Below are 23,942 nucleotides of genomic sequence, written 5' to 3'. Positions count from 1 at the left end.
TTCCAGGCGAGGCCAGGGAAGGGCGTAGGGACAGGCCACGCGGAGGGAGGGATGGGCCAGGAGACGTGGCAGCGGGCCTGGCCAGGCCAGCAATGGGAAAGGGACCAGCTTTTGTCCCCCGAGCCTCAAAGACCCCCTGGAGCACCTGTCTTTCTATGGGGCAGCGAGGACCTGCTCAGGCGGGAGGGGGCCGGGCAGAGGGCAGCGTGGAGCTCGGACACAGCGGAGCGTAAGGCAGGTTCGCTGAGGGGCCCGCCCGCCTCCAGCTCACACCTCGGGCAGCCTGCTCTCTGCGAGTGGCTTTAGAAACGCAGTTGCTTTCCCAGAACACACTGGGCGCAAGTCGCGCCACGTGGCGAAGGCCGGGCCCGCCGGGCCAGGCGGGCCTGGCGGGCGGGCCTGGCGCATGGCGGCTGGGAGAGGACCCGGAGCGCCCCGGCTGTCGGGAGCATGTCCCCTCACTCTCCCGCTGTTCCGGAAAGCTTGGTCAGCCGCTACCTTTTAATTTTTTTTTTGGCATCAGCTTCCTTAAAAACCGAAGGCATCGCAGGACTATCATGAAACCCACTGTAGGACTTGCTCATTTTGATTGGCACTTATTTGCTTTGTGAGCCCGCTCTGGCCAGGACGGTGTTGTGCTGTGCTCTGTTTCAAGGCTCCTGACGTTGTTCCCTGAGGGAAACGCGGGCTTTGCACACCTGGAGGCACCGAGTAGGCGCTGGGGCTCAAGTGAGACCCCCTGCCCACCCCGTGCCAGGCACCACTTCTTAGCTCCCTGGTGTTCAGTGCGCAGCCTTGGGGCACTCGGTCCTCCTCGCACGCAGGGCCTCTTGCAAAACGGCCATCCAGCCCCTTCCTCGTGGCAGGTGTGACCACAAGGGACCGGTGGCTGCCTGCCCAGGGCCCCACAGGAAGATGGGGGCGGCTGGCCCTTCCTGGGGAGCTGGCGGCCCCAGGGCGCCTGGGGGGGACCTGGCGGTGCGTGCTGGGGGCCGTGCCGCTCAGCCCGGACTGTGCCGGGCCTCAGCGCCCTCGTCCTCCATTTGGATGACTCCGCTCCTGCACCTGTCTTTGGGGACATTAGTGGCTAAGGTCAGCCTGGGCGGCTTGTTGCAGCAGTTCCTGCCCCTCGTGTGACCTTGGCCAGGTCATTTGGACTGTCCCACGCGGTCCCCTGTCTCCGCGACGGTTTCTGGTTTTCACCCGCCGGCTCTCGGCTGCCGGCGACGCACGAGCTGGCGCGTGTCCCCTGAAAGCTGCACACCTGGGACACCGTGTGCCTGCGGGTGGCCGTGCGGGAGCCCAGCCTCCCAGGCAGCAGAGGGGAGGGGACCGGAGGAGGAAGTGAAGGCTGGGGGAGGGGCCACCGGAAGCGGAAGTGGGACGGACGGTTGCCCAAGGCTCTGCAGCCGGTGCCCCTTCCTTGGTTGCCCACAGAGGCCGGCGCGCGCGGGGGTGCAGAGCAGGAGAGGTGCCGGCAGGCGGGGTCCGGTCGCCCTGCTCTGCGCCCTCTCCCAGGGGCCTCGAGGGGCTCGGTTCCTTTGGGGAGGGGGCGGCATGGGTGGCCCCAGGTTGGCTGAGCGCTTCTCTGTGCGTCCCAGACATGGGGGCCACCGCCGGCGGCCGCTGGACCCACTCCCCTGGGGACCCCAGGACCGAAGGAAGGTCGCGTGAGCGTGAGGGTGGACGGAGCCATTTCTGTGACAAGAGCCCGGTATCCAGGAGCCTGAAGGAGCCTCGAGCAACGGAATGGCACCCTGCGGCCTGCTGCGGTTCAGAGTCTTCCCTGTTGCCTTTTAAGTTGACAAGTGCCCTTCAGCAAAACGATCCGCAGGGGGCTCTCAGGCCGGGCCGTGGCATGTGCCCTGGGGCACCGGGAAGGTGCGCTGGGCGCTGCTGCCCTTTGTGAGTTTCTCCTGCCCCAGGGAGCCCCCTGGTGCCCTTCTGAGGAGAACGTCACCTAAGGAGAGCCAGTGGGTGGGAGTCCGCAGGCAGCATGCTGCCTGGGTGGGCCTTGCTGCCTGCTTTTAAAAAAAAAGATTTAATTTGTTCACAGAGAGAGGGGAAGGAAGGGAGAAAGAGAGGAAGAGAAACATCAACATGTGGTTGCCTCTTGTGCGCCCCCTACTGGGGACCTGGCTGGCAACCCAGGCACATGCTATGACTGGGAATCGAACTGGCAACCCTCTGGTTCGCAGGCTGGTGCTCCATCCACTGAGCCACAGCAGCCAGGGTTGCTGGCAGTCTTTGTAGCCAGCATTTCCTCATTCCCTGGTTTGCCATGGATGTTTGTTTTTCATTTTTTCAAATGTGTAAATACATTCATGTGTTCCAAAATCCAAGAGGTTTAAGTGGCTTTCCAAGGAAAGTCCTCCCAATGCGCCTTGTCCTCCCCCCGCCCAGGCATCTGACCACAGATAAAGCTCCTTTCTTTTTTCAAAAATTTTTTTGATTGATTGATTTTAGAGAGAGGAAGGGGGGCAGAGAGAGACATCGATTTGTTGTTCCACTTCTTTATGCGTTCATTGGTTGATTCTTGCCTGAGCCCTGACCGGGGATCGAACCTGCAACCTTGGCATGCGGGATGCCGATCTGATGGAGCTGCCCAGCCAGGGCTCTGTTCCTCCTTTCTCAGGGACCCTCTCAGAGGGTCTTTCGTAGACACATGTGCACTCGCCCTTTATCCTATTTCAGTCCAGAAAGATCCCATTCCACCTTTTACCCCATTACACGGCTGTTTCGCGACTCATTTGAGGGGACCCAGCGGGAGGACGTGAGTTCTCCCAAAGCTTTGGCTGCGTTGAGCCATCAGGCACCCGCCCCATTTTGTAGATGGGCCGGTATGTTTGTTGAATAGTTTCCCAAAGTTGAGTTGTGGGGCCGAAGGGTGCACACCCTGGTCATTTTGATAGAGGTCATGGCAGCGAGTACTTCCATCAGCAAAGTGTGAGGCTGCCGGTCCCCACAGCCTCACCACCTGGACAGGCAACGTGTGGGGTTTCCGTGAGGTGGAGTTTGTGTTGGTTCACTGATGGTCAAGGTCGAGAATCTTTTCAGCTGCCTGACAGTAATTTGCATTTTCTTTTTTGGAATGATCAGTTTCAGCCTTTGCCCACTTTTCTGTTGGGTGTTGGTTCTTACTTTTAACTTCTGTGAGCTCTTTCTATGTTGGAAATCAGCCCTTTGGCCTTTGAGCTGCAAATTTTCTTTCCCCAGTCATAAGCCTTTGCTTAGGGTGACTTTGTCCACAGGGAAGTATTTTATACTTTTGTAGTCAAATGTATCAGTCTGTTTGTTGGAGAAGTATCTTACACTTTTGTAGTCAAATGTATCAATCTGTTTGTTGGAGAAGTATCTTACACTTTTGTAGTCAAATGTATCAATCTGTTTGTTGGAGAAGTATCTTACACTTTTGTAGTCAAATGTATCAATCTGTTGGAGAAGTATTGTATACTTTTGTAGCCAAATATACCAGTCTTTTTATTAACAGCTTCTGGACTTAACCCTCTCAGTATTATAAATGAATGTCCTCGTGTTTTCTTCTAAGACACTGGTAGCTTCGTTTTCCCACTTAAATCTTTGACATGTTTAGACTTTATTCTGGTGTAAGGCATGAAGCACAGACCTTCCTTTCTTCCCAGGTGCTACCTAGGGGCCCTGACACATTTTCTGGGTCCCCTTCTGCTCCCATATGAGCTGTGACTTTATGCGAACGACCTCCCCCACCGCTCTGCTCCCTGGACCAGTTATCAGATTATGTGACACTATGTTGACTCTCGGGTGGCCTGGTCCCGCCCTCATCGTTCTTCCTTTTCAGAGTTTCTCTGGCAATTTCTACTTGTTTCTTTTTCTGTATGAATTTGAGGATCAAGTTGTCCCCTTCCAAAACAGAGCAAAGCAACAACAGAAGTGCCTCCTTTGAAACTACCCGTGCGCCTCCTGCAGGGCCGTGGAGACACGCACGTGGGCGGGAGGTGGATTTTCCCGTTTAATCTGCGCCCCGCGGCTGCGCGGAGCCGTCTCCAGCCAGGCGCCGCAGCCCTTCAAGTCCTGCCAGCTCTGGCTTGTGCAACAGCATAAAGCAACGTGTGATCAGCGACACGCCCGCGCCCACGACAGCAGATGGGGGGCCGGCCCCAGGGCCCGGGCCGTTGGGGCACGATGAGCGCTGCTTGGTGTGAGGCTTGCTCCTGCACCAGTGGGTCCCACCGCGGTCGCGGGGCCACCGGCTGGGGCACGCACGTGCTGCCCGGGAGCCCCACCGGTGAGAACAGGGTCTCATGTGAGCATGCGCGTTCTATCAAGCGCGCCCGCCATTGAGAACAGGGTCCCATGTGAGCATGCGCGTTCTATCAAGCGCACCCGCCGGTGAGAGCAGGGTCTCACGTGAGCATGCGCGTTCTCTCATTAACTCTCATGGGAAGATGACAACCCGTGAGGCCACCAGCATGAGTGGGGGTGGGATGGGCTCCGAGACCCTCTCCCGCTGCAGGGCCCCTCTCGCCCTGGGTGCACCCGTGTGATGGTGGGAGACAGGGCCGCTGCGTGCGAGCCCCGGGACACCTGTGAACCGCTGGTATTTTTAGTGACTGGCAGAGCAGCCGAATGGCCCCCTAGAGAAGTAGGCCAGTCCCCACCCCATGAGAGCGCAGGCCTTCCGCTGACCCCGGAGCTGCTGCGGGCCTGGGGTGCCCTGGCGGCTGGCGGCTGCCCGGTGATCAGCGCTGCCTGCCCCCCACCCCAGCGGGAGGGTGAGTGGGTTTCTGGAGTGAAGAGCAGGGCTCTCCTGAGGTTGGGAGGTGGAAGTGGCCCCGTGCCACCGGCCACCGACCAGAGCCACCGATTGAATGACAGCCCGCTTGCTGGCGGTGAGCGGTCAGGGCCTGGAAGCCCAGGGAAGGCGTTCTCTTTGGAGATGTCCCCCTGCGCCTCCCTCTGAGGCTGCGCAGCCCTGCCCCTCCCTGTCCCCCTGCCCCCACATGCCCCCAGATCCCCTGTGCTCCCTGAGGTCTGGTCATGTGATCAGGCGCCCCTGTTAAGGTGATGGATCCCTTTGCTCTTCTCTGGGGGAGGGGGAAGGCGATGGGCAGAGATGCGTCCACTTCCACCGAGGCGGGAGGCTGAGGACCAGCCAGGCAGCTGGGTGTCCCAGGCAGCACAGGTCTGCAGGCAGCTCTGGCAGAAGACGCCCCGAGACTGCCCACCAGAGGCTCCCAGACAGAAGCGAGCTGCAGCCGTGGCTTCTGCGGGTGCCCCTGGAGCCAGGAGGGACCCAGTCACTGGCGGGGGCTGCCGGCCCTGGCAGGCGGGATGGAGCAGCTGAGACACCCGGGAACAGGCCCGCCCAGGAGATGTGGGGCGGGGCAGAGCCGGAGGGGTCCCCCGCGGCCCAGGCTGAGCTCGGGTTTGATGAGCTGGAAGCTGCCGCGGAGCCCGGCTGCACCTGCTGCGGGCTGGGGCCAGGGGCCAGGCCAGGCGGCACCGAGGGGCTCGCAGAGGGCGGAGGCGAGCCCCAGCGCTCTCGGCCCAGCCCTTGGGCCACTCCTTGGAGGGAACACGCTGTTCAGCCCGGCCTGCGGCTTGGGCAACAGAGGGCCTGGGACGCCGTGTTCCCTGATAAGATGAGGCAATCGCTCTCTGCCGCCTGGCCAGGGTACCAGGGACATTTATGTAACCCCGCCCCACACCGTGGGCCCTCTGCCACCAGGTCTCCAGCCACCCGAGGCTGTGCGCCCCGCCCCCGCTCTCCCCTCTCCCACCCCCCCACCACCTCCCCAGCGCCCTGAGTGTCCCCATCCTGTGCTGGCCAGTCTCCACCCCCTCCCCCACAGCCCTCGTCCCTGCGTCCAGACACCCACTGGTTCCTCCGTGCCCCCGCCCCCCAATGGCTTGGCCCCACCCCCAGCCCCTGGGTCCCCAGGCCCCCCCCACAGTGAGTCAGCCCTCCCCCAGCCTCCGCCACCCCTTCCCTGTGCACTCAGCACCCCGCAAGGCAAGAACCCCGCCCCCTTCCCCTCACCCTGCACCCCGACAAGCCCCTCTCAGCATCTGCCCACAACCCCTCCCCCAAACAGCCCTCCTGGAAGGGGGCCCAGCCACGTGGAGCGGGGCAGCTCACGCTTAGGCTTCTGGGAGCCGTGGAGGGCAGGTGGCGCTCCCTTCAGAGTCCTGGAATGATCAGGACGGCCAGGCTCACTCCTGGGGGCGCGCACCGGCCCTGCGGCCCTCCTGGGGGGCTGATGCCGGTGCCTGTCCCATGCCCAGGAGGGGGCAGGCATGGGATCTCAGCTCAGCAAGAAGGAAGCTGTTCGGCCCAGTGGGCCAACTTTCTGTAGGCCTCCCTACTCCGTCTGGGGGCGCCCCTTGCCCTGTGCACACAGCTGCCCAGCACCCTGGGTGGGTCCCCGGAGGCAGGGTGTTCCGAGCAAGGCCCAGGGTCACCTGTAGGGAACAGAGGCCCATTCCTGGGGCTGCGAGGTGAAAACTCTTTGCACCATAATAACATCATCGATCCTTCTCTCTCTCCAAACAATACAACGGAATATTCCAGAGGCTCCATGGTGCATGATGACGTCACCCCTCGGACAGCTACCGGAATGTGTGCTGGAGTTTAAATTTGTTTCCGTTTTAATCAAGGAGCATACGCCTCGTAAACAAGCGCCGCGGGGCCCTTGCTGCGGGTGTGAGCAGCGCCATCCCCGGCCGCTGTCCCCTGTCCAGACTGCTGTCCCGATTCTCCAGGCTGCACCTCTTCAGCCTCCTGGGTGCCCCTCACGTGTCCCCACCCAGAAGCCGGCCCCGCCAGGCCCCGGTGCTGCTGCGTGCCAGCGTGAATCATAACTCCTGAGCGTACGAGCCGGCTCTGTGCGGGCCAGTTCGCGGGCCGCCTCCCCTCCCGGGCCGGGCAGCCAGGGCTCAGCGAATGGAGCCGGGAGGACCCTGTGTGCCTGCGTCTGAGCCGTGGCCCCAGGGCCACGTGTTGGGTTTGTGCTCAATGAGAGTGTTGAGTTGCCGAGGCCCGGACGGGCCACGAGCCGTGTGCCGGCCATGCGGTGACGCGACCTGTCCCCCTCTCTCCCCCCAATGCCAGACCAGGCCGCCCGGCACCAGCCCTCACCGCTGAGCCCATCTGTAATGGACACCGCCCCCCCTCCCCCGCAACGTGCCTCCCAGAGAGGCTTGTACACAGAAGGAATCCCAGGAGAAGGAGACGTCCCCAGCGAGGGCCCAGGGCTTATTAGGAAGTGAGGGTGCATCTGAATGCGGGTGGTTCTTCCTCCAAACCTGAGAAGACCTCGTTGCTGGGAATCATGGACAAGAGCAATGGAACTAAGCAACGTTTTCAGGAGTTGGCGTTTGGTGTTGGCCAGGCGCAGGACCGGGGGCCGGTGGTGGGTCTGAGAAGGGCGGGCGGGCGCTGCAGGCGTTTCCTGTGGCTGCCCTGAGTGACCGCGGACTGGGAGCAACAGGCGTGGGCTCTTTTGTGCTTCGGGAGGGCGAAAGTCTGCGGTCAAGGTGTCGGCAGCGCTAGGTCCTTCTGGAAGCTCCGAGGGAGAGTGCCTCTCATGCTTGTCCCCAGCTTCCCTCGGTCATCATCATCCTTCGCGCCCCTTGACTTGTAGACACACTGCGCCCGTCTCTCCCTCTGCCATCACGTGGCTTTCTCTTCTCTGTGTCCCTTCCCTTTCTCTCCTTGCCTAAGGACGCTTGTGACCCATCTGAAGACCTTAATTCTATCTGCAAAGACCTTTATTTACATATATGTTTCTAATCCTCACCCAAGGATATGTTTATTGATTGGAGAGATGAAGGAAGAAAAACAGAGAGGGAAACCTTGATGTGAGAAAGAAACATCAATCAGTTGCCTCCTTTACGTGCCCCGCCAGGGGATCGAACCCACAACCTAGGCACGTGCCCTGACTGGGAATTGAACCCGGGACATTTTGGTGTACAGGACAATGCTCCAACCGAGCCACGCGGCCAAGGCTGCAAAGACCCTTTTGCAACATAAGGACACATTCAGAGGTTTCAAGCATCGAGACTTGGACACACCTCTTGGGGGCGCTATTGAACCACCTCGGGCAACGAGGTGCTTGTCTGAGGCCCTTCTACCAATACTCCCAGATGCAGGGTCTGAGCCTCATTTGTCGCATTCAGTGCACGAAGTGCTTCAACTCAGCACCCGGTCACACGAAATGAAACTTCTTTTTTGAATGCAGGACCTTTCCAAGCATATTGACAAACGTGTGTTGCAATTTTCCTAGAGTGGAATCAGCCTCCAGCATTTCTCAGACATCTTTGTTGACAAGATGTTTTTTCCCTCCCTGGGGCCTGTTAGCAATTTATTCAATTCTAATGTTTCTTTGAACATGGTTTGGGAAACTCTGGCCTAGATATTTAAAGAATTCTATTTAAACATCTTTTCTTTTTTTTTTTTTACTGTTATCAAGGCAATAAACGCATACGATTTTTTTTAAAAAGACACACAACACCGAAGAGCTTATAACAACAACAACAGCAACAGCAAATTCTGTTCTCAATCCAGCCTTCCTCCCAAGAGATTAATGCTGCCCTGATTTTCGTTGCCACTTTCGATTGTCGTTACTTCCGTAAATAAGCTAAGTGTTCCTACCTCTGCCCTGGACTCCTCCTGAGTTGATGGATAAGTGTTAGTCCTTTGGCTGATGAGTCCTGTAACTTTAACCTCATTTTTGAGATTTCCTTTGAGTGCGCACGTGTGTGCCTCTCCACTTCCCTTAAATCCACATTCTCTGCCGGGGCCGTGAGTCAGCGGCGTGGGCTTTGTCTCGAAGGGCAATTCCAAACACTGGCAACTAGGTTACCGCTCATGTGACCGCAACCGTGTTAAGTAAGATCTTTTCCCTAAGCCGGGGCCTGTCCCTTCTGCCTCCTCAGGGGGCTGTTGTGAGGAATAACAAAAACATACAAAAAGCCCCGAGAACAGAGCTTGGCTCAGAACTCATGAGCATGTGGCCTGTGAGTTTGCCTCATAGACCACAACTGCCTTGCCTGTCTCCTTGTTTTTCCTGGAGTCTCTAATTGCCTTTCCCCCCGAGGATGGTCTGTGCCTTCACTGTGACGTGAAGTGTATTCGGCCTCAGGGTCACACTCTGTGGGTGCATGGGACTCTCCCCCGCCCCGCCATCTCTGCCTGCCTCTTGCCCTGAGACGCTCCTGTCCTCCACCGCTCCCTCCCTCCCCTGGCTTCTTGGGTTTTTTCCCTCGTTTTTACCAGAGTCTGAGGAGTTAATTTGCAAGGGCCTGTTCCTCTTTCATCCAGTGTGACTTCAGGGGCTTTGAAAGAGCCTGGTGTCTGTCCCAGCTCTGCCCCCTCTTGAGGAACCTCCTCTCCCCGCCCTCCCCCGCTTTTCCCTATGTCTTTCCTCACTGCCTTCTGTTAGATGTGGCTCCCCGGGATCGATTCCCCGTGACTCTGAACTTCCAGCCTCTCCTGCTGGTAATGATCACAAATGCTTGCGAAACGATGCCTTGCTCTCCTATTCACTTCCACCCTCCCCCCCACACACCCTTCCTCCCAAAACAGAAAATCAACAAGGACAGCAGCACACCCAGCCACGCGCAGCCCTGGACTTCAGCGTGGCCACACAGGCAGGGCCATCGACATATTTTCCGGAGCTCTTTTCTGTTTTCTCTTTCCTAGGATAGTTTCTTGAGTGTATTGCCAGCTTTTCCGTGGAATTTTTGTTTGGGCAAAGCCACTGTCCATTTCTAAACACCAATTTCCCTGTTCCCTGGGCTTCCTTTCTATGGTCCCGTTTGCTTTATGAATCACGTTTCGTCTGCGATGTCCCCAACAACGCGTGCTGGGATTTTTAGGGGGACATTCCCTTCCTGTGCCGGTTTTGTTGTCCCTCTGCTGAAGGCGGTGGTTCCGTGGCCTTTGGCCTTTCCCTTGTAAGGCTGCCGGTTGTCCTGAGCCGACGAGCCAGCCGTGGGTGTCTGTTTATATCTGAGCTTGGCGGGCTCCTTTGGGGCGGGTGGTGTGGATTTCCACAGCTGGGCACAGGCCGGTGGCTGCGTGGTCACTCCAGGGCTACATTTTGGGGCGCCAGCCCCCCTGCTGGTTCTTCCTGAGCAGTTGGTGTCTTGTCCAGGGCTCAGAACATGCCTGGGTACAGCAGGTCCAGCTCAACGCTGAGCGGGGATGGCCGGGCCGGGCCGGGGTGTTGGCGGCAGCTGCCCGTCGCTACCTCTCCCTCCCTGGCGGCCCTGGGCAGCGCCCTGCCTGGGCCTGCAGGAGCCTGTTAGTTTCCTGTCCTCTTGGCCTCCGCATTGGGACTTTTCTGTGGACAGGAGCCGCAGACTCTAGTTGGAGCCTGTCGAGTGAACCAGATGTCTTGAGCAGAATTCTCAGGGCCTGGAAATCGCAGGGGCTGGGCTGGGGCTGAGGAGGGCGCCAGGGGCCGCAGGGGTGCCGGGTCAGAGAGTGGCTCCGTGGGCCCAGTTGGGGGAGGCAGCTGGACTCTCCCAGGGGTAGGCCACCTCTGGGGCTCTCCTCCGCCCCTGGCTCCTGGCTCCCAGCCTCGAGCCCGCGCCCCAGCAGGCTCTGCAGAGGCTGTGTACTTAGAGGGGGCCACTGCCAGGGCCCTTGGCTCTTACGGCCACAGCCCCTACGATGCGGTCGTTACATCCTGGGGGAGGTCTGCTTCCCTCCCCAGGTGCGGGCGGGAGGGCGCCTGCGCACACACCTCTGGCTTGATGGATCCGTCACACCCGGGGGGCGAAGGGGCCCACGGGAAAAGGGCGCAGCGCGCGGTGTGGGGGCGGCCAGGCTGCGGAGGGGCGTGCCCTGGGCTCGCGCGGGCACCCACGGGCGGCGGGAGGCGTGGGCTGCACCCATCCTGACGCTCTGCCGTGTCGCCCGCAGGTGAGAGGCCCTTCGCCTGCAGCTGGCCCGACTGCAGCAAGAAGTTCGCGCGCTCGGACGAGCTGGCGCGGCACTACCGCACGCACACGGGCGAGAAGAAGTTCAGCTGCCCCATCTGCGACAAGCGCTTCATGCGCAGCGACCACCTGACCAAGCACGCGCGCCGCCACGCCAACTTCCACCCGGGGATGCTGCAGCGGCGCGGCGGCGGCTCGCGCACCGGCTCGCTCAGCGACTACAGCCGCTCGGACGCCAGCAGCCCCACCATCAGTCCGGCCAGCTCGCCCTGAGCGCTGCGCCGGCCGGCGGAGCGCGTCCCCGTAGCAGCAGCACAGTCCCCGCCCCTGCGCCCCACTGTCCGCCCGCGGGCCCCTCCCCCACTCCGGCCCCGAACTGATGGATGCTCTCATTTCCCCTGTGACCCCCGTTGTGTACTTTTGTAATCAGAAAAAAGAGACAGAATTCGATGAAGTCAGCCCCCCCCCCCACCGATTTTCTTCACCTCAGGTGTCAAACTCAATTTGTAAAAAAAAACAAACAACCAATTTTTTTTTTTTTTTTAAAAAACACCATCCACAAGTTGCACAATGGACGTACCCACAAAGGCGAGAGTCCGCGGTGTGAAACCCGTTCTCAGGGATGGACACGGTCCGGGTCCGGAGCTCGGTGAGGACGCCCCTTCCTGCCGCCTTACACTGTACATAGATTTGCACTCGGGAGCTTTCTGGGGCTCGCTCGGGCACACTCTGGGGACCCAGCCCGGGAAGCGGTGCCCGTGGAGCTCAGCGTCCAGCCCGCGGGTCTGTCCGTCGGCCCCTTGGGAGCAGATGTGCTCGTTGACACTTGTGCTTCCAGGGCAGGCGCCCAAGCGGGGGCCCAAGCGCCCCACTGGCTGCCACCGCCCAGCCTCCGGCCCCTGCCCCAGCGGCCGGCCGGGCTCAGGACATACACGGGTCAGAGGGGTGCCTTAAGCCACGCCAGGCAAAGGAGCACAGTCCCCCCTGTCCCTGGCCTCTCTCTGGGGCCCTGGGAGCAGAGGCTGGGAGACCACTGCACCATCGACGTCCAGTGCGACCTGCGGGGGCCACACTGCAGCCCTCAGCCTGGCCCAGGGTCGCGCCCCGAACAGGAGTACCTGCTCCTCGGTGCCCCTGCAGAAGACGTCAGAGACCGGGGAATCCCGATGTTCCACAGAGACGTCCCAAAGTGTCATTGGTGCATCCAGATCCCTGCTCTCCTGACCGGGCCGCCTCCTGCTATCGGGACACCTTTGTTTGAACCAGTGGGTGAAGTTGCCTGGCTGCCTTGCCGCAGGCTCCGCGTGGGTGGCCGGGCATGTGGCCGGGCATGTGGCCGCGCTCGGTGCCTCCCCAAGGCCCATCTATAGCAGGACACCGGAGCTTTCAGACCCGGGACTTTCCGAGCGTGGTGAAGCGGGTGCCGGGGACGTGCTGATGGGGACCGTGCATTGCTCCCTCCTCAGGGGACGGCAGCCAGAAAGGCGCAGGACCGCTCTCACCGTGTCCCTGGCTCCGAATGAGCGAAGCTCCACCGGGTCCTGGAGCTCTGCATCTCCTGGACTCCTTGTGTCCCCTCCTGCTTCTCCCGCCCGGCCCGCACCCTGCCAGCCCGCGCCTGCTGGAGAGGAGCCGCACAGGGCCGGGCCGTTTTTCTGGGACCCCCGGCCTGGGCTGGCTCGAGGCGCAAGCCCGCGTGGGTCAGACAGGCCGGGCTCCGCGCCTGCCTCCCCTGCAGACAGCCGGCTGCCGCGCCGCTGTGCAGACGCAGGGCGTGTAAATACAGGCCCCCAAAGCAGTGTGTGTGCGTGTGCGTACGTGTGTGCTGGCCGGGGTGTGCGTTTGGGGTGGACTTGGGGTAGCTTGCAGAGACCTCTGCCCATTTGAATGAGGACGGATGACCCTTGGGACCCCAGAGGGCTGTAGACAGGCTTCCTGGGTCCAGAGTGCCTTGGTTTTGGCCACCCAGCCCCTGCCCCACCACTTGTGTCTCAGTGTGGGGTGCAGCGCAGAGCACCCCCGTTCCCCGGGCCTGGCTGGTGCTCACGGCGCTTGGCCGCTGCTCCCGGCCAGCTCCTGAGGGCGCGGTGCCCGCTGTCTCCCGCGACGGCGAGCGTGGCGGCCTGCGTCGGCAGCAGCCTGGGTGCCCGTGTATAGCTGCTGCGTGTCGGCTGGGCTTGGCCGGTGGCTGGGCGGTAGCCTCTGAGGCGCGTGATTGGCACCAAGTTGGGCTGCAGCTTTCCTGCTGTGGGCGGAGCCGCGGGCGTGGGCGGCGCCCCGCGGCCCCGCCCAGGCCGGGCAAGGAGCTGGGCTTTGTTTGGGCTGCTCGGCAGCCCCGCGGGCCAGGGATCCGGGGGAGTGAGCGGACTCTGCGCGCGGGGGCCCGGGGTGCCAGGTCTTTGTGCCCAGTTCCAAAGCGAGGCCCGGCAGGGCCCCGGATGTCCCTCCCAAAGTTGTTTCTGTGTGAGGCCGGAAAGCCGCACTCTGAACACATTTCATGTCTCAGGAACTCACATTCCAGGTTCAGGAATTTTATTCCAAAGTCCTTTGGTGCGCTTTCCGTCCACGGGCCCCCTCCGCGAGGTGGGGCGGCTCCCAGGGGGCGTTGGGAGGCAGGGCTGCCAACCTGCCCATCTGCACATAGGAAGGGGGAAAGGACTCCAAACCCAGTCACCTTGGAATAAAAGAAGAGCTGGTTTGTTTTAGAGGCGGGGTGGGGGGTGGGGGAGGGAGAGCGGGCATTTGCTGTTTCCAAAGAGAGCACTTAATTTAATTTTTCCTCCAAATGACCCAGGGCTGTTCCGTCTGATGGATGGAAGGGTAACATTGCCTTAAAACAGAAATATGCAGGCGTTGGCTATTTTTGGCAAATGAGAGTGTCTTCATTCCCAAAGCGGTTCTGGCCTGGTGGCCGGGTGTGGCCTTGGCTCAGGAGCTGGGGCATCGGGAGGGGGTCCCGCCAGGCGCTGGGGCCTGGGGCTCCGGCCAGCGCACTGTCCCGACTCGGTCGTGGCGTGGAGAACATTCATCAGCCTCTAAGGGCAGGGGCGGGGGGCGGGGGGAGCTATGAATCTCAGGCCCGGTTCAAGGGTGCTCTGGGCCCCTGCCTCAGGAAACCGGGAGTCTAAGTGCAGGCGGGGGGGGGGGTGCCGGGCGCCACGCGGGCTCGGCCCCTGGGAACAGGCTGCGTTTTCGTCTAAGATGTAGAATGCCTTCCCCCGCCTGGGTGTCTTTCAGGGTTTTTCCTCTCTGGGGTTTATGGTCGTGCTTGCCAGCGCCCATGCGACCGCGGAACCCGTAGGACTCCCAGAAATTACAGTGAAAACCTTTATTTTTGTGTCTGGCTCCAGGTCACGGGGGCAGAGATCTCAGAAAGAAGCTTGTCTGAGTGGAAGGGCAGCTCCCTTCCACAAGGGGCCTCAAAGTGACCCCGAACCCAGCCACTGGGGGCACGTGTCCCATAGAAAATGTCCCTTTTTTTGTCTCAGCCATATTAGGGGAACAGCTATCTGTCCCCTCATGCCTACCGGACCCTACAGCCATCCGGAAAGACAGCAGACCGAGCCCCTGCCACCGAGGGCCCCGGGGTCCTCTGCCACCGGGTGCTACACGGGAGCGGGCAGTGGTGGCCTTGTCTTCACGGGCCCCACCTGCGTCCTGCCATGCCCCCACCCGCGTCGCTGGAGGTGCGGGACCCCCCACCCTTTATTCTGAGGCCGCACACACCCGGGCAGGGGCGGCGTCACCACGGTGCAGACTCCAGGTGCAACCGTCACCTCCCCACGCCCCCAGTCACAGCGCGAACCAGTGATGGGTGACTCAGGCGGTGGTGGACAGCCGGGCCGCCCTCGGAGCGCTCGTTAGGACGCGCAGAAAGGTCTGTGGTCCCCCTGAAGCAGGGCGGACCAGTCTTCAGCATCCCCGCGCGGGTGTGTCCAGGAGGCCCCGCCTCCTTCTCCCGCAGCAGGCGCTGAGCGGCCTGCGCAGGGTCCCAGCGCGCGCAGGGGCCTCAGCCCCGTGTCAGCGGGCAGGGGAGCCGCTTCCCAGGAAACGCGACCAAAGCAATAGCGCCCCCTCGTCTCCGGCTTCCGGTCTTGGCTGTGTTTACAAGGCTACCTGACTTGGGACAGGGAGCCCTGATTTTGTTTCAACCCGTTTTTTACAAGTCGTCCAGCCGAAGACCCAAGTGCTGGAAGATCGAAAGGGCCAGCAGCGTGGGTCCCGTCACAGCCAGTAGGAAGCGCTTTGCGGGTCAGCCACGCCTGCTGCCACCCGAAGGCTCCGCGTGCGATTTCGCGGAGTGCGTTTTCCAAAGCCAACGTCAAGGATGTGGGCTGACAACTTGGTGAATCCGGCCTGGCCCCGCGGAGAGCCAGGCCCTTTGGCGATGTCCCCATGTAGAGGCCAGCTGCCCAAGATTTGTCCCAGACACATTCCAGACAATTTTGTGTCAGAATTCAGATGCACAGTCCAGCTTCCTACTGATAAACGCCGGACATTCGGCAGGGAGAGCCCCCGCCCCGCCCCGCTGTGCCGTCCGCTGCGGGTTAGAAGAGTTGGATGTGGCGGGAGCCCCGGGTCCACGAGGGAAGAGGGGCCACACAGTTTCTACTGACCCTGTCGTGATATGGGACTCGCGAAGGGCCCCCCTGGCCCGGCCGAGCTTCCCCTGCCTCGTGAAGCTTTAAAACCTTACTGCTTGTCTTTAAGGATGGACAGAAGCGAGGCCGCGGGAAGCACAGGGGCAGGGCAGGGCCGCAGGAGCTGGCTGCGCCCAGGGCTTGGGGCGTCCTCCTGGGGATGGTCGGCAGCACACGCTCCTTTGTGAACCAAGTCTGTGAGCTGGGCACCTGCAGGGTGCCCACGGGTCTGCCCGCAGGTGTCTGTCCCACTCCGACCTGCCGGCTGGGCTGGATGTGGCCGTATCCCGCCTAGCCTGCCTTCCACGTGGAGGGAGCGGGCCACCTCCCCGCGTGGCTAAGACACCTGGGGTGTAGCGTCCGTTCTGGGGTCGGGGTACCTGCCTCTGGGCCTGTGAGTGGAGGCTGGGCTCCCTGGCCTCACGGTAGAGAGTCTCCCTGTGCCGGGTGCTCGGGCCCCAGGGCTGAACCACGTGGGCGTTGGCCTTTCTGAGCAGCTATGCATTGTGGGCGTGGGGCTCGCTGCGGCTCCCGCGTGGCCGGGAATTGCTTGTGTGGGTGTGTTGGGTGCATGCGCGGGGGCCTCAGCGGCCCCCAGACCCGCCGCACAAATGACCCCTTCCCCGTCCAAAGCCATTGATGGAGTGTCTGTGGAATTGTTCGCCAAACTTCCAAGGCCGAATCCAAGGGTCCAAGACCATTTCCATAGAGCACACAGTTTCCTTTTCCATAGGAACCTTCTTTTCTGTTTTTTAACCAGCACCACCCATGCTTCCAAAGGCCACACTTCATCTTTCCTGGATCACTACAGTGAAGTATTACAGTTGTACAGTTCCCAACCTGGCCTTGGCTTGCTCGGATAAAACTTTGTATGTATTTTGTATGGCATAGATTCTATATTGTAATGATGTCCTATGCAAAAGGAAAAAAAAAATTAACTAAATTGTAAATTTGATCGTTTTAACGTGTATGCATGTTTAGTGACGTTTACATTTTGAAATAAAATTTATGATTCATTATTGTATTTGCCAGAGCCGATTGCTTTGCAGGGAATGCCTCGCACAGGCTCCGGGGGGGGGGGGGGGGCAGGGGGACCAAACCCTCACCGGCCGTCGTGCGTGATAGGCCAGGAGGCCAGAGCCCGCGGGAAGCTTTGCGGGGTGAAGGTCTGGCTGGCTCTCCACTCCCCGGCCTAGTTCAACGTATCCCCACCCTCACCCATCCATCCCCCTCCAAACAAAGCTCAACCGCCCCAGCCCATTTCCCAGGACACTCAGAAAAAATGTGGGTGTTTGGGGAGGCTGCGATGGCAGGTCACGCAGGCCTAGCGCTTGTCCCTAACACTCCCTGTAAACACGTGAACTCTCCCCTCCCGGACAGCAGCCCATCCCTTTGCCCAGAGTCCAGAAAATGCCCTGCTGTAGCCGCTGAAGTCCTGGAGGGAGCAGATCCCAAAGCGCGCTGCAGCAGGGCCCTCCCAGCCCCCGGGGGACAGGTCTGGGGGTCCTGGGGAGCCCCGAGGGCTGCGTTGACACCGGAGCCCAGGTACATCTTCTGCAATCACCAGCTGCACCCCCAAAGCGGGGCTTGTCCAGCGCGCGCGGTGGAAAGCCCGCAGCTTGCCGGAGGGAGCAAGGCCAACGCCCGCCAGCTCAGACCGAAGGTGCAGGTGTCGGCCCCCAGCCAGGTGCCACCGGGGCTGCACCCGGGGCTGGATGTGCCGCTCACACGATCATTAAGACGGCATACGTGGGCCACACAGAAATGGGAACTAGTCATGACAATGGAAGGCGTTGTCCTTGATCCAAGATGCTTGCCGATAAAGGCGTGTTCTCTGTACCCCAGATTAGGAGGAGAGGGCGTGCACCCGCGCCCTGCCGAACCGTCCTGCCCAAGAGCACACACGGTCAGACCCAAGCCCTTCCGTGCCCGGGCACTCGGAGCCCAGCCTGGATGGAGCGTTTCCCCAGGGCGGCCTCTGTCCAACCGCTTGGGGTGGCTTCTGCCTTGCTCAGAACCCCAGGGCCAGCGGCGGGGCGAGCCGGAGCCCTGCCCATAAATGGCTGCGTGCTGGGAGGAGCCGAGGCTTTCAAATACTGACAGAAAGAAAGAAACTGCAGGGCTGTGATAGCACAACCAGAAGTCGCCGCTGAGGCTTGAAAGAAGTTGTGGGCTCCTGCCGGGGCAGGCAGGCCTGGAGCACAGGGAGCCCCATCTCAGGAGTGGGAGGGCTCCTGACACCTCGAGAGACCCCCAGTCACGTATGAGGAAGAAAATACTTCCCGGTGAAGCTGTGCGGGGGACCACGGCCTGCGTCTCTACCCCTGTCCCCGTGGTCACAGTTACTCATTTCCAATGTCACAGCAAGGAGTTACGCGTTAATTCCCTGGGAGCGGTGGGTGACTGTCTGGTGGCCGCATAATCCACAGGCTTCTCTTTCCAACCCTAAGCAGCCTCCAGAGGGCTACGTGAGAGCCACGCCAGATGCCCACAGCAGGGAACGTGGAGCTCTCTCCCAGCCACGGCCAAGGTCATTGGTGTTTTCTTTCTGTGCAGTTGCTCTACGTGGGAAACGCCAGAGCCTTGTACGGGGTCCACGGAGGTGGCTCCGTGTGCCGTCTGGGCAGCCTGAAGCATCCTGGGATGATTCTCAGTTGTCCCTGCGTGTTCAGGGCTCTGCTCCCAAAATAGGGTGTCGCCAGCGTGCCTGGCACCCAGAGCATGACCACCGGCTGGGACGTAACCCATGCAAGGACAGAAACTAAAAATAGAACCGGCCCGGCCCGAGGGAAGGGGATGGAGGCAAAGCCTCTGAAGGAGAGACTCCGGAGAGGTCGCTGTCTCCTGCCTTGGTTCCTGGGGGCAGGCGCGGTACCTAGCCCAGGGTAAGAAGAGGGCATTGTGTGTCCCTTTGGTGATGGTTGTACAGGCAAGTGAGAGAGACCCAGGGAAAATGCTTTACAAAGTAAAGCGGCCAAATGTGTTTACTTTGCTTTATGCAGAGTTATGATGTTCAAGGACTTTGGAACGAATTCTACATCTTTGGTTTCATTTTTATATGAATTTTAAAATCGAAGTACTACATGGGAACAAGGTGAAAAAGTTAAATAATACTAAAAAAAAAAATATCGAATACAATGTCTCTCTCTTCCCCCTGCCGGCCCTGAGCCCCACCCCCAAGCCCCACCACGCCAGGGCTGACCCTTTATGACCACGTCCGTTTTTGAATAGCTTGATTACTCCCTTACGCCTTAATTTAACGCGCATCCTGTTCATACTCCTGTTTTGTGATTTATGAGCGTTTGACAAAATACACTGGCTTCCTCATATGGAAGGTGAATAATTAACTCCATTTTCTGTAACCTGCCTTCACCTGGCAAGGGGTGTCCGGGAACTGCCCTGTGGGTCCCCTCTGAAGGGTCGCACCTACAGACTTGGTCTTGAGTAAAGGCCGGTTCCCACCATGCAGCGGGGCTCTGAGCATCCAGTTACCTGTCACGTAGGCCCTGCGCTGGGGGACATCTCCTCTGTGGGCCACTCCAGGAAGACAAGTCTTCGCATCAAGCTCCAGTTGGGTGAACACCTTTTACACCCTATCAGTAACTGAAAACCATATTTCATTGTACTTTGCTCTATATTTGAAATGTAAGTTTATTATATACATGTTTTTCCCTGTCGTTTTGCCTTTGTTCCTTCTTGTTAACAAACTGATATCCTCAGTTTTACCACCGTGTTGTCCCCAAACCTGCTCCCAGCCCTCTCCCTACTCCCACCCAACCGAGCTGCTGCTCCCTGGGGCTTCGCACAGCTGCCACCCCGGGGGCTCCCTTTACTGTCCCCAGGAGAGTCTTTCTTATTTGGTTTTCTCTCTCCCTGTGCTGGAATACATCCTCAAGTAAGTGTTCAAGAAAGGATGCATGGGCGGGGCGACTCTGCCAGACTGGGGAGTGGGACAGTGAGATGGGGTTGTAGGACGCCGAGGCTGTGGGTAGGGCTATGGGCGGGGCTATGGGCGGGGCTAAGGGCAAGGTTGTGGGTGGGGCTATGAGTGAGGCTGTGGGTGGCGCTGTAAGGCTATAGGAGGCCGAGGCTGTGGGCGGGGCTATGGGCGGGGCTATGGACAAGGTTGTGGGTGGGGCTATGAGGTTATGGGTGGGGCTGTGGGTGGGGCTATGAGGCTGTGGGTGGGGCTGTGGGTGGCGCTGTGAGGCTATAGGAGGCCGAGGCTGTGGGGGGGCTATGGGCGGGGCTATGGGCAAGGTTGTGGGTGGGACTATGAGACTATGGGTGGGGCTGTGGTTGGGACTGTGAGTGGGGCTGTGGGTAGGACTGTGGGCGGGGCTATGGGCGGGGCTGTGGAGGGCTGCGAGAGGGTGCTTTGGGGTGGCGCTGTGGGACACTGCACCCCCAGGCTGTCAGGAGCTCCTGGGGACAACCAGGGAGAGGAGGTGCGAGAAGGCGTGGGAGGGAGGGAGAGCGGCCAGGCCGGGAGTCCCCTTCCTCACTTCCCAAGGCCCAGCGAATTCCTGGAACACACGCGCTGCTCCCCGTGGGCGGTTTTCTGCAGAACCCTGGGAGGCCGAGGATCCCTGAGTGGGCTGTGACATGTGACAGCAGGGCAGGGTGGGACGGTGGGGGGTCACTGAAGTCCGGCTGCTCACATCCTGGTAAACCAGACCTCGCCCGTCCCCGAGAAATGCCCACAAGCTCTGCTTCATAGAGCCCGGCTGCACGTGCCCTGCCCCTGCCTGCCGCCACGCACAGGGCCCTCCACGCCAGGCGTCCACGCAGGCGCCCACGGTGCCCGCACCCGCCGCGGCCCCGCAGAGCGGCCCCTCCCGCCATCCTCCCCCCTCCCAGACCCGGGCAGGCGTTGCTCTGGGCCCCGCGGGACGCCCGCGCCCCCCTCGTGGGCCTCTGCGCTCCGCTGGCTGCCGCTGGCTTGCGTTTCTGAGCCCCGGGATGCCTTTCCGCCCTCTGACTCCGCGAGTGTGTTGAATCCTCTCTGGGACACACACACACACACACACACACACACACTACTTATGCGGTAGAAAAATGGTCTCGGGGGTAGTGCTGGTAATGACCGCCCGCATTCTCCTTTGCACTTTGGAATCTTAAGGTGCTGTTATGCACATGAGCTCACTGAATGCCCACGATTATCCCCGGAGAGAGGGAGGGGGTTACCCGGCCCAGCCACTGCTCAGCCGGCCCCCTGAGTCCCGGCGGAGCTCAGCCACGAGGGCAGCCTCCCCAGTCCCCACCCCCCGCCCCACACGCATCCTTGTAACCAGAGTCCCCCAGGGTCCTCGGGCCCACGGCCACATGTCCTCGGTCCTCCACCTGCTCAAGGAGGGGTCCAGCTCCCTGCAGGGGCCGGCAGGAGTGTCCTGGTGACACGGCCCCTTCTGGCCTTTCCTACCTGTCCTTCGGGGACATTGCTGCTCCGTGTCATATCGCGCGGCTCCTTCGTCCAGGCTCCGGAGCCCTCGGGCGTATCTGGAAAAGGGCCCTTCATACATGGGCCCCAGAGGAGAGTGACTTGGGCAGGGGACGTTTTGCAAAGTCAGTGGAGTCCACTCACATTATTTTGTAAATATTTATTTCTTTTTTAACCCTCCCTCAAGGACCTGCTTCCTGATTTGAGAGAGGGAGGGAACCACTGATGGGAGAGAGAAACATCGATTGGTTGTCTCCAGTACGTGCCCTTGCGGGGACCGAACCTGCCACCCAGCCATGTGCCCTGACCGGGCATTTCGGGATGACGCTCTAACCAGCTGAGCCACGCCCGCCAGGGCTGCCTGTGTTATGGTAACAGCGTGGGCCCTCGACATGAGTGGTGGGGGGTGGGGCTGGCCCTAGAGCCCCGTCTGGGCACCCACACTCATTTCTTCGATTGCTCCTCTCACCTCCTGCCCCAGACACCCTAGAAGCTTCCAGAAGGTCTCTGCAAGCATGCCCAGGCCTGAGCTGAGCCGGGCCCTGCTGCACGTGGAAATGAATAGATGACTATTCTGTGGTCCCCACCATCAGAGGGGAGCTTACTCCGAAGGAAGGCTGTGCCGCAGCTCCTGGGCTGCCGCCCTAGGCCCAGCCCCCGCCCCCTCTCGCCTGGACTAACCCAGCCACCGGGTGGCAACTACAGACAAGCCATTCCCGGCCCAGCCCCTCAGGGAGCCTTTCCGATGTGGAGGCAGGCAGGTGGGGCCTTCACGTAAGAATCCACAGGGGGTCTCCCTTCCCATTCCCGGTGGCCGTCCCTGACCTGGCGCCTGCGCCGGTCCCAGCACTCTGCCTCGCCCTCCCTTCCTGCCAGCCCCACCCTGCTGGAGCCTTCCCGGAGCTGCGCCGCAGGCAGGGGGCCGCTGACCCGGGTGGAGAGGTGTGCTCCCCGCCCACGCAGGCAGGTCCTCCCTGCAGCCGCGCTGAAGAGCACGCTGCCCGGTCACGCTCCACACCTCCCAAATCACCCCTGTCTCAGAGACACCTTAGGCTGTTGCCACAGCGTGGCGCCCCCGCGCCCAGCACCCTCCGATCCTCCATCCAAGACCCCCATCCGCTCCTGCTCCTACTGGCCTCGCCATTGCGCTCTGGGGTGAAGCCAGGGCTCCTTCCGTCCCTAAAGTGCGGAGAGCAGCCTCCGTGCTCGGCCAGCGGCGGGGGAGCGGCCTGGCCAGCCGGACCCTGGCTCGCGGGGCCTGCAGGTGAGGGCGATGATGCTCCGAGTTCCCACGGAAATTGCTTTCGCTGTGTCGCAGACACCGCTCTGCGTCCCCCGCCCGCGCGGACTCGCCGGATCGCTGCCGCAGCCGGTATACAGGTGGGAAGGCGGAGGCGCCTGTGGACGAGCCAGGAGCAGCCGCGTGGCTAGCGGGACTCCTCTGACAAAGAAGGGCGTGTGCCCCGCGACCAAGCTGCTCCAGGAATCCCCCTGGGAATCACCAGGAGAGAGATGCAGCGCCAGGCAGGCGCCTGGCACCTCCACCAGCAAGTACTGTGCACCATCCACAGGCAGCGAGCCCTGGCCGGGGGCTCAGTGGGTTGGAGAGCCGTCCTGTGCACCAGAAGGTTGCAGGTTTGATCCCTGGTCAGGGCACATGCCTAGGTCATGGGTTTGATCCCCAGTCGGGATGCGTACGGGAGGCAATGGATTGACGTCTCTCTCTCTCATCAATAAAAATATATCCTCAGGTGAGGATTAAAAAAAAAAAAAGGAGAGAGAAACAGCTTTAGGGTTCACTGTTAAGTTAAAAAAAAGAAGGTGCCAAATAGTACATATAAAATGCTACTATTTGTGTGAGAGTAGGGGATTGTAAAAAATTATATATGTATAGTTGGTTTATTTGTGCAAACAAGCCCTGTCGGTATGGGGGGGGTGGGTAGGAGTGGAAGGAGGGAGGATTCCTCTGATGCACTTTTTCCTGTAATCGCTTCATTGAGATATAATTTATACATCATCCGATTTACCTGTCAGACGCTGTCTGACGGCAGACATGTTCCGATGGTGGGGTCTGCTGGGTGGGGCAGGGGGTCCAGCGAGGGACTTTCGGGGCTCCGGGGTGTGGGGAGAAGGGTGGAGCCACTGCCGCGGGCTTTTGCAGCCGGTGCCACTCAGCTTCAACGTGCAGCCTTGTCGGGGCTGCGGGAGAGCCACTGACCACGTCCCCCTCCGCTGGGCAGAACAGGGCCGAGCCCCCTCAGCACGGACCGGGCAGGGCGCCCAGGCAGGGGAGGCGGCGTCTCGGAGAGCAGGTTGGGCACCCTCTGTGACAGCCCCCCGACTCCGCGCCTTCCCTGTGGTCTTTCTGTTCCTACTGAGCCGGCACAAGTGGAGTAGGGAAACAGACGGAGCTAAACAGCCCAGCAATTTACAGCCATCTCATAAATCGCGAAATTCCACTTCCCTGACCAAGGACACAGAGTCAATGATTTACGCTGCTCCCGAGCCAGAGGGTAGATGGCATAAATCGCCCCACTCAGGGAGAGTGATAGCAGAAATCCACCGAGGGCCATTTGTTCTAACCGCGCCCAAGGACGGGGACTGAATCTCATTTCGGCACATCAGCATGAAGCTGAGGGCTAGCCTGCTGAGATCCTCCCCTGAACTCTCAGCTTTAAAACCCTCAAGGGGAACGACCCAGCTCGCTTTCCCTCTGGGGAGCGTGGCTGCACCCCCCCCCTCCCGCCTCGCCCACCCCAGGCATGACGGCCCTTCCGACTCCTGAGCTCCTGAGGCCCTGCTTCTGCTCCTGTAACTTGTTCCCTGAGCTTGCGCAGTCCGGCCGGCTTGCTTCTCCTACCTGTCACTTTCTAAACAAACTTGCTCTTATAATTTGAGTTCCTGGCTGAGTTCTTTCGCTGCCGAACTTAAGGACA

At 60.7% G+C, this 23,942-nt stretch overlaps 1 protein-coding gene across 1 annotated transcript in view; it reads left to right on the top strand.

Moving 5' to 3' along the window:
- The window catches only part of KLF13 (KLF transcription factor 13), a 42,841-nt gene extending 26,524 nt beyond the window's left edge, over positions 1-16,317 (top strand). The window contains exon 2 of the mRNA XM_054561973.1: positions 10,910-16,317. Within this exon, the coding sequence (XP_054417948.1) occupies positions 10,910-11,199 (290 nt within the window). The 3' untranslated portion in view covers positions 11,200-16,317. The remainder of the gene's footprint in view (positions 1-10,909) is intronic.
- Positions 16,318-23,942: the final 7,625 nt, after the last annotated feature.

This window comes from Pteronotus mesoamericanus, unplaced genomic scaffold, assembly GCF_021234165.1.
Source record: "Pteronotus mesoamericanus isolate MK-2021 breed Mesoamerican mustached bat unplaced genomic scaffold, CSHL_Meso_final scaffold_582, whole genome shotgun sequence".
Taxonomy (NCBI): Eukaryota; Metazoa; Chordata; class Mammalia; order Chiroptera; family Mormoopidae; genus Pteronotus; species Pteronotus mesoamericanus.
The sequence above is the reverse complement of the archived record's forward strand: the minus strand, read 5'-3'. Positions and strand labels throughout refer to the sequence as shown.